General features: G+C 38.4%; 2 protein-coding genes across 2 annotated transcripts; one reads left to right on the top strand and one right to left on the bottom strand.

Moving 5' to 3' along the window:
• Window positions 1–238: 238 nt before the first annotated feature.
• LOC120072820 (polygalacturonase inhibitor-like) lies at window positions 239–1,506 on the bottom strand. The gene has a single exon (XM_039025331.1). The coding sequence runs from the start codon at window positions 1,384–1,386 to the stop codon at window positions 403–405; it is 984 nt and encodes a 327-aa protein (XP_038881259.1). The 5' UTR covers window positions 1,387–1,506; the 3' UTR covers window positions 239–402.
• Window positions 1,507–4,546: 3,040 nt separating this feature from the next.
• On the top strand, window positions 4,547–5,806 carry LOC120073662. Its single transcript, XM_039026466.1, has 3 exons — window positions 4,547–4,655; window positions 4,757–4,948; window positions 5,217–5,806. The coding sequence occupies exons 1-3, from the start codon at window positions 4,547–4,549 to the stop codon at window positions 5,804–5,806; spliced, it is 891 nt and encodes a 296-aa protein (XP_038882394.1).
• The last annotated feature ends 4,381 nt before the right edge of the window (window positions 5,807–10,187 follow it).

Genomic DNA, 10,187 nt, shown 5'->3' with positions numbered 1-10,187 from the left:
TAATGTTATTTCGTTTGCACTAGTTTTGATGAATATTCCTTTAATAGAGATCCTTCATGCAAAATTAATCATTTGAATGAGAATTTTAGATGAAAGATTAAATTTTAATTTAAAATTTAAAAATAATTTATTTAATTTTAATTGACTTCTCTTCTAAAAATACATAACTAAACAAGGATAGATTGTCACTAGGCTTACATTCCCACCCTAATCCAAGAAAAGTTTAACTAAAAATCTCTGAGTTCAAGTATGGGTGATTAATGCTTTGCCCTTGTCCTGACTTGTGAACATCTGGGAGTTTGGCCCAGTTGAACAAATTCACAACATAATTAACAAGTAACACAAAGAAAAGAAAAAGACCACTAACAGTAATAGAGAAGCTATGAAGTGATTTCAACATCATCATTTGCAGCTATCAAGCGGCTTACCACACAAGCACTTATTATGAAAATAGGAGGAAGCACCAAAATTCTGCAACCACTCCCCGCCGACCGGAATCCGACCACAAAGCGCATTATAACTCACATTCAGGAAGAACAGTTGCAACTTCACAATCTCGACCGGTATTTCCCCAAAGATCTTATTATGGTTAAGATCCAGATAATTCAAGGTTTGTGGGAACACAACCTTCGACATGTTGAACTCTAACAAGTTCCTCGACAAGTTGATAGTTTCTGTCTTCTTCTTCTCTCCGAATATCACCGATCCATCGCCCTCGAGCTTGTTCCACGACAAATCAATAAAATTGAAGTTCACTCTCCCCAAGGAAGCTGGAATTTTCCCAGAGAGTTGGTTGTGGGAGAGGTAGAGTTGAGGGATATTTCCGTTGAAATTTCCAAAGGAATCGGGGACGAGTCCGGTCAATTTGTTTCGGTTCAAATGAAGAATGTTGAGGCGGTGGAGGTTGGCGAGGGAGCTAGGAATGGAGCCGGTGAGGCGATTGGACGAGAGGTCGAGATATTCGAGATTGGAGAGGGAGCCGAGAAAGGTTGGGATTGAACCAGAGAGAGCGTTGGAACTTAGGTCAAGTTGTACGAGGTTATGGAGTTTGGCAATGGTAGGTGGGATGGGGCCAATGAGTTTTGGAAGCTTGTAGAATCTGAGGGTTGTAAGGAATGGGAGGTGGCCGACGAAGGTTGGGATTTGGGCGGAGAGATCGTCATCGAGGGAGATATCGAGGGAGTTGATCCGGTGGGACTTTGCATCACATCCAACATAAAACCATGTGCAACAATCTTTTCCAGGTTTCCATGAGGTGAGAATGTGGGGATTGTTCAAGGCTTTTTTGATGTTGAGGAGGGCCTTTTTGTCATTTGGATTGCAAAGTTCTGCAAATGAAATGGTAAAGAAGAAGAAGAAGAAGAAAAGGATGTTGTGAGAATGCATTGTTGTTGTTGAGGGTTTGAGATCATAACTGAGACACCTTTCTGTTACTCAAAATTTATGACTTCTCAGATTTGGCAAATTACTTAATATTACATGATGATAAAACTGAGACACCTTTCTAAATAGTGGACAAAATGCATCCTTTTTAAATAATAATTTGGAATGGTAATGCTTGGGATGGGACCCATATAGAAATGTAGAACAAACTTGTTTTTGCCACTATGAATTCATCGGATTCTTTGAAATCGGTTAAATTAAACCACTATGAAATTTGAGATCCGTATTTATTTCGTCTTTTGTTTTTCTTTTTTTCCATCATTGTGTTTATTTTCTCACGTTTTCTTAATCAATGTTTTTATAATTTCTATATAAATATTTAAAAAAATGGAAAGTTTTTTTTTTTATTATTTTTTTTCAATTTTTTCATTTTTTGGTTTTGATTTTAAAAACACTCCTAAAATCATTTCAATAAAATATATAGATTAATGGGTGGAAGTGATGTTTAATTTTAACCTATAGTTTTTATATGAATTACATTCATATAATTAATATTTGAGCCACATTCGAATATTTATTTCTAATATTTATTTCTTATAATTGTATCATATATAATTAGTTCTTTTTAATTAATTTGATCAATTCAAATTAATCTAAAATTAATTTTGATTCTCATTAATTGACCTTATTTGAGTTAACAAAAGAACCTTATGGACCTATAGATTGAAGCGTCAATGATATTTGATTAATTAATTAAACTCTTTAATTAAATTAATCAAGCTTCATTCACTATCTGTCACTCCACTAAAGATCGACCTCTACACTTTTTGAACCACTTTAGAATAGTTGTGTGCATAATTCGTTTACATGACTAATTTTTAGAAATCGATGATAGGGATTGCATTGAATGTCTAACTTGAACTAGAATTAAAATTGAACCACTTTTGTTTACAATTATCTTTTATTCTTTAATTTTCAAATATGTTTCTTGCTTTATCAAAACCCTATTTTTATTGCTTTCATAGTTGAACTTAACTTAAGAAAAGATTATACAATCTTCCCCATGGATCGACCCCGTGCTTGCCGCTTATGCGACTTGTTAGTATAAGATGTAGGTTTCAGTGATTTATAATTTTTTTTGTTTTGGTGAGAGTCAAACTAAGGACATCGATTCGAGCCCGAACAATTGCCTTACCTTTAATTTTGTCACCGTACATAGGCTCTGCATTACTACTTGCGGAAGGAATCATTTCTTTAAACCTAGAAAGAAAAAATGGTTATTCCATCGTACCATTTGTAAATTCATTTAGAAATCAAGAACTATTGAAAATCATAACCGCACAAAACAAAAGAATATTTCACCATAGAACAAACGACAAGCTTGAACGGATCTAACCAAGAGCTCGAAGATTGAAATAGATCTGAAAGCGAACCTACATGGCCAGATCTGAAGACCCATGAGTAGATCGGGCAAATAGACGACCAAATCTGCAAGTCTGATGCCAGCGACGAGTTGAACAATGAACGTACCTACACAAGACGACGAGTTGACCGGTACCTGACAGAGTTGCACGAGAAAATGGAGCTACACTAGTGAACAACGAGCAAAAGGAAATCTGCATGAGCGAATAGAGAATGAATGAAGATTTGAATGTGAAGGGCGAGCTAACGGAGTTCTACATGACTTACACGAGCTGCACCTCCACGAGCTAACGAATAAGCTGATGACGAGGTTCCTGCACGGTGAGATATGCACCTCAACGAGCTGATGAACGGTGAAGAAAAACGGTGATGATGGAAGGTAAGAGGGTTTGGAAGAGACAAGTGAGAAATGAGATAGAAAAAAAGATAGAAAAATGAAATAGTGGAATTCTTAATAATGGTTTGTTAGATTTAAGGGTAATTGAAATAGCTAGCATTTTTAGGGATAATAACCAAGTGTATAACATCATTTTAAAAACAATTGCAAATATAGCCAAGACTATTAGCAATAGACTTTTATCGTTGATAGACTCTTACATATAATATAGTCTATCACTGATAGACTCCTACCAACAATATTGTCTATCACTGATAGACTATCTAAATTTTGTCATATTTATAATTTTGTTTTTACATTATGTTATATCCACTAATACTTTGGACTAACGTTAGGAAGGTTCTAGGAACACTGAAGGAACATGAGGAACATCTTAGAAAGGTCCTAGGAACAGGAGGAACATCTTAGGAAGGTCCTAGGAACACTGAGGGAAAACAAACTATATGCAAAGTTTTCTAAGTGCGAGTTCTGGCTACGGAAGGTGTCCTTCCTTGGGCACATTGTGTCGAAGGACGGGGTTTCATTGCATCCAGCTAAGATTGAAGCTGTTACCAATTGGCCCCGTCCTACGATGGTCAGTGAGGTGCATAGTTTCCTGGGTTTGGCTGGATACTATCGTAGGTTTATAGAGAATTTCTCCAGCATGGCCACGCTGTTGACCCAGCTAACTAGGAAAGGAGCTTCGTTTGTTTAGAGAAAAGTTTGTGAGGACAGTTTTTGGGACCTCAAGCAGAGATTCGTTTCAGCTCCAGTTCTCACCGTACCAGACGGCTCTGGGAACTTCATGATCTACAGTGATGCTTCTAAGAAGGGTTTGGGTTGTGTGCTTATGCAACATGGTAGGGTGGTCGCCTATGCTTCCCGCTAGTTGAAGAACTATGAGTGGAACTATCCTACCCATGACTTGGAATTGGCAGTGGTAGTGTTTGCCCTAAAGATCTGGAGACACTACTTGTATGGGGAAAAGATCCAATTGTTCACCGGCCACAAGAGTCTGAAATACATCTTCACCCAGAAAGAGTTAAATATAAGGCAAAGCAGGTGGCTCGAGTTAGTATAGGATTATGACTGCGAGATCCTCTACCACACAGGTAAGGCGAATGTGGTAGCCGATGCCCTCAGTCGAAAGGTAGCTCATTCGGCCACCTTGATCACTAAGCAGGTTCAGTTGTGTAAAGATCTGGAACGAGTGGCAGTGTGGAAGTTCACTTCACAGCTAGCCCAGTTGTGACTAGTGCAACCAACCTGAGGCAGTAGATTATTGATGCACAGTAGGGTGATCCCGACCTGGTTTAGAAGTGTCGTCAGGTAGGGTCAGGTCAGGCAAGTGAATTTTCTGTGTCAATGGACAAGGGTCTTTTGTATCAAGGACGGTTGTACGTCCCAACAGATGATAGCTTGAAAGGAGAACTCTTGGCAGAAGCTCATAACTCTCCATTCTCGATGCACTCAGGTAGTAACAAAATGTACTAAGATGTGAAATGATACTACTGGTGGCCCAATATGAAAAGGTAGATAGTTGAATATGTCAGTAGATGTTTAGTCTGTCAGCAGGGGAAGGCCCCGAGGCAGAAGATAGTAGGCTTGCTACAACCATTAGATGTGTCAGAGTGGAAATGGGAGAGCGTAGCTATGGATTTTATTACGAGGTTGCCCAGGACAGTGAAGGGTTTCTCGATGATTTGGGTTGTGTTAGAAAGACTCACCAAGGTGGCACATTTTATTCTAGGAAAGCCCACGTATGCGGTGAGTAAGTGGGCTCAGTTGTACATGAAGGAGATAGTAAGGTTGTATGGTGTGCCAGTGTCAATTGTGTCCAGTAGGGACCCTCGTTTCACCTCCAGTTTTTGGAAGAGCCTTCAGGCAGCTTTAGGGTCGCAGTTGAACATCAGTATAGTGTTTCACCCCCAAACTGATGGGAAAACAGAACATTTAAATCAGACATTGGAAGACATGTTGCGCGCTTGTTCGTTGGAATTCTCAAGGGGTTAGGACTCCCACTTACATTTGGCAGAGTTTGCTTACAATAACCGCTATCAGGATACCATTGGGATGTCGCGGTTTGAAGCTCTCCCACTTACATTTGGCAGAGCTATCAGGTCTCTTGTTCGCTGGGGTGAGATTGGGGAGAGGAAACTGGTAGAGACTGAGTTAATGGAGTTGATGAATGAAGCCATGCAGAAAATCAGGGCCAGAATGCTAGTAGCACAAAGTAGACAGAAAAGTTACGTAGATGTTAGGCGAAAAGATCTAGAGTTTGAAGCAGGTGACAAGGTGTTCCTAAAAGTAGTGCCGATGAAAGGTGTCTTGAGATTCGGGAAGAAGGGTAAGCTAAGCCTGCATTTTGTAGGGCGATTCGAGATTTTGGAACGGGTCGACTTTGTGGCTCACTGTTTGGCATTGCTACCGTCCCTCTCCGCGGTCCATAATGTATTTCATGTCTCCATGTTGAGGAAGTATTTAATGGATCCGTCTCATATGGTGGACTTTGAGCCCTTGCAGCTGAATGAAAACTTGAGTTACGAGGAGAAGCTCGCGCAAATTGTGGCCAGGGAGGTGAAAGTTTTGCGCAGCAAGGAGGTGCCAATGGTGAAGGTTCTGTAGCAGAATCATCAGTTTGAGGAAGCGACTTAGGAGCGAGAGGACGAGATGGGGCACTGCATCCAGAGCTCTTTCAGGATTAGAATTTTCAAGAACGAAAGTTTACTAAAGGGGGAAGAGTGTAACATCGCAAAGTTTAAAATAAAAACAAAAAAAAAGGAAATTGTTGCCTATTTTGGGAAGACAGAGGAATTAGAGTTTTAAAGAGGGGCTTGGTTGCGTACAAAAAGGAAAAAAAAAAAAAAACGAGAGAGAATTTTTTTTTTCTTCTTTCTCTTCTTCTTCCTCCTCCCAATTGCCCCTCCCCCTCCCCCTCCCCTCCCCCTTCTTCTTTTTTTAATTTTTCCTTCAGTCGTTCGTCGAGCCTTCTAGACGCTGCCGCTCGCCTTTGTGCAATCTTTTCAACCAATTCTCCATCGTCGACATGCGCTTCTTCCGTCGATCTTTCGTCATTCTCGCTGATTTCTTCTCCATTGCCACCAACTCGACCTGATGTAGACGAAGTCCGTAACAGCCATCGTCGTCATCATTGAAGTCTGTATTCCACCGTCGTCGATCGAGTCCGTAACAGTCGATCGTGATGTCGGCAAGCCTCTCCGTCTTTCCAGCCGCGCTGAGCTCCCCTTCTACCTCTGTTCGTCCACTGCACGTCAGTGTTCCCTCAATTAGTCGAAGCCCAACGCGCGTTAGATCGCTCACCTCATTCATTTGCACACCAGAAACAGTGTCAGTTGTTTTCCGATTTCTACTATTCGGGGGTATTTTCGTTCTCTTTTGGCAGCTTACTGTCTTTTGGGTTCTTGGGCCTAATTTGTGATTGGGTTTCAGGAACATGCGGTGGGTAGAAGGATTCTCGAGCAAAGTAAGGTCTCGGGTTTTTTTAGACAGTGTGGTATCCTGAGGTAAGTGGTTTACTGCTGGTTGCCCTAGGATGTTGTTAGGCCTGCTGAGAAATTTTTATGCCACATGTGAAACTGTGATGAAATCTGTTATGGGTTTTTGTGCTGAATTTATTGTGCTGAATTTGAAGTGATGAAATCTGTTATAGGTTTTCGTGTTGAATTTGATGTGTTGAATTAAAAGTATTCATACTGTAATGAAGTTGGACGTAAGGATTAAGAGGATACTGTGATAAGGTGCATAGGTAAACTGGGGATAGTGGGCTAATGTTGAAGCATGAATATAATGTGTTAAGGCCTATTGTCTGAGTACTGATGTATGAGTTATGAGTAGACTGTGAAACAGTTGATTGAAATATGAGTACCGGTGTTAAAGTTTGATGCTGAGTCATGGCCTTGATTGCATGCTTATGTTTGATTATGTACTGGATGTTTGTAAGCTTATGTCCATATGAGATTTTAGTGACTGTTAGTGTACCATTGGGCCATGCACATCGCATGTGTGAGCCTTCGGGCCCACATCCTATGTTTATGTACGGTATCCTTTTTGGGATCACCCCTTGTATTTATGTTGTGACCTTTGTGTCACTACTTATGAAAGCGTGTCTTTGGGTTCGTCCCTTATGCCTATGCCTATGTTTATGATGCCCTTGTGCATTTTTGGTCCAATGGATAGACTAATAGATCACTGAGTGGGCCCAGTAGTGGGCCGCTTACTGAGTATATTTTTATACTCACCCTTTTCTTTTCCTATTTTTCAGGTAAGAGTAATGACAGACTGGTGCATGACAAGGGAGATCCGTGACCTGGCCATTAGGACGATTCGCTGCTTCCGCATATAGTATCATGTTTTGAAATCTAGTTTAGGCGTTAGGCATCTTACACTTTTATGCAAAATATATCAATTTTATTATTTGACTATTTAATTTCATTCATTTGTTTTTATTTACTTTGCTTTAGTTTATTTATTATTATTTAATTATGTTTTCACATCTTTGCTCGTTTGAGCATTATTAAATAAAATCTTGGCTCTTTAATTTGATGATTTAAAAGAAATTGTACGATTAAGCCTATGCATGCATGAAGTAGTGTCCTAGAATGTAGTAGGAAACTAGGGTCGTTACATACATTCTTCATCATCTTCATCCTGCTCTCAATCGCTCTGTGATTACTCTCAACCCATATCTCAAAGAAGAACTTATCCCTTAATAAAATTAAAACACTGAAGCCAAATCCTCTCTATTGATTCTCACCTTGAGAATAACGAGAAAGAACTTGTGGTGATGTCCCCTTTGTCACTACCGTGTTCGTGGACTTTCTGAGTTCTTGAGGTGAAATTCAACTTCGTGTTATGAACAGAAGGAGAAGTGAGAAGATGGTTCTTCAAGGGTTAGTATTATGTTCCCTTTTTCCTTTCTCTTTTCACCATAGAAAAGCATGCTTTCTTCATTTCGTTTATCCATGTTTCCGTCCCATTGAATTTTGTCTTTAGTAAAATCAATTTAGAGACAAACGTAATCATTTGCTTACTTTTTGGGGATTCAAATCCTTTCAATCGGTATTAGAGTCAGGTTGTATCTCTGATTTTAGTTTTTGAACATCAATTCAGAGTTTTAATGGGATTTGTACACTGCATCTTGATTGTTCGGTGGTTTTCTCATTAGAGAAATTTATGGTGAGAATGGAGCAAGACAGATGATGAATTGAAGCAGATAAAGCATTCTACCTTCGAGCGTAATGCACAACATGATTATGCTATCATTACGTTGTAAGGAAGAATCCCCAGCATCACTATGCTTGATAACAACGTTGTCACACTGATGTAGAGCATAGCAATGCTACGACAAGCATAAGGTTGTTCTGCGGCAAAAGAAAAGCTAGTGTAACGATGCTAGTCCAAAGTGTCATTACGCTTCGAACGTGATATGCACACATCAAGCACTTCAAGTTCATGGCTTCGAGCGTGGATTGAACAGTTTTGTTATTTTTTTTATTTTATTAAATTGTCAATTTGTAATAATTAATTTATTAATTATTTTTATTAATTCAATTAATATAAGGATTATATTAATTTAAATAATGGTTTAGGATGACAATTTTTAGTCCAATGTTGCTTTTGAAGGAGATGTTTGGACAACCGTCCACCCAACTCTGACATGACGCTCTTAAATACATCTTTAATGCCCGTATGAAAAAGGGAGCATCTGTTCAAGAACATGTTCTTGTCGGGGTTAATGCTTTGAATCTCGTGGGTCCAATAGTTTGTAATTGTAATGTACAAATATTTTTTTTATTTAATAAAATATAAGATGTTTAATTTGACATTTAGTATCATTAACCCACAAACCAATAAACTAACATCCAAGGTTATCTTCTATAGCTTAAACATGTATGTAGAGATATACAGGTGGATCGTGTTTAAGTGATAACCGAAATGGTCTGAAGTAGATGGATACGACTGGATATCTTATCCTGGTGACACTACGAATATAACCCGCTTTGTAGATGTTACAATTGTTGTAAAGTGCTACAAATGATTTAATCCTAATCAATCATGTAGAGATATGTGAGCGAGATATTCTATACAGAGGAGTTTGTATAAGACCGGATCACGAAATGACTAGTCTCATTATATAACACTATTCATAATAGAGACTTACATTTCACCATGATGACCATAGGTGACTGATAATAGAACTTTTGGTGTCGCTCCCAAAAGCCTATAGATCAAAAAAAAAAATTTGTATATACCGAACTACTCCTATTACTACAAAGACGTAGCAATTGTGGTAAGTCCAAGTTGATCCACAGAGATGTGTAATTTGTTTCGTTAAGCAAATTTCCTAACTAGAGCGATAAATTGGGGGTTTTACTATGGAAGAGATAAATGCCTGAAATTGAAATAAAAGGGTAAATGTAATCTAGGATAAGGGCCTATCTAATTTCTAGAGGAAGAAAGATAATCCTATGCAATTTCTATCATGAAAATCAAGAATTAAACAAACATTCTATTTTATGCATTCATGACTACTAAATCAATTCGACTTAACTAATCTCTACACAGTCCAACAATCAATTAAATCAAAATCAATCAAGCGTCCTAATTATTAATTAAGGTCGGAAAGATCATACCCTAATTAAACTGTATGCTTTTAATTCTACTGAGTTCTTAGCGATCATATAAAATTAAAATCATATGCATTAAGAATGAGGATTCAATCGCATCGATTAAATGTCAGGAAAAGCCATATTCAATTAACCAACATATTCTTCAAATCTGGATTAAACATGCATTACCAAGATTCAAGACCAGCCTATAAATCTAAGCATTCACATCTAATCTTTTTCTACCAGGATAAATTCAAGCATAGACGAACACAAGGAAATGTGCGAGATTGAAATTAACTAGTGGAGACATGCAATTATGATAGGATTGTCTGTCCAACAGACAAATGCAAATCCAACTACATCAAGATTCAAAGAAA

Source organism: Benincasa hispida, chromosome 3 (assembly GCF_009727055.1).
Source record: "Benincasa hispida cultivar B227 chromosome 3, ASM972705v1, whole genome shotgun sequence".
NCBI classification, from domain to species: domain Eukaryota; kingdom Viridiplantae; phylum Streptophyta; class Magnoliopsida; order Cucurbitales; family Cucurbitaceae; genus Benincasa; species Benincasa hispida.
The sequence above is the reverse complement of the archived record's forward strand: the minus strand, read 5'-3'. Positions and strand labels throughout refer to the sequence as shown.

Bases quoted from the DNA above. Each gene is read 5' to 3' on its own strand.
- LOC120072820 (XM_039025331.1), bottom strand. From the start codon at position 1,386: ATGCATTCTCACAACATCCTTTTCTTCTTCTTCTTCTTCTTTACCATT.
- LOC120073662 (XM_039026466.1), top strand. From the start codon at position 4,547: ATGGACAAGGGTCTTTTGTATCAAGGACGGTTGTACGTCCCAACAGAT. The intron at 4,656-4,756 runs GTAGTAACAAAA...GTCTGTCAGCAG, and splicing joins TCCATTCTCGATGCACTCAG to GGGAAGGCCCCGAGGCAGAA. The intron at 4,949-5,216 runs GTGAGTAAGTGG...TACATTTGGCAG, and splicing joins TAGGAAAGCCCACGTATGCG to AGTTTGCTTACAATAACCGC.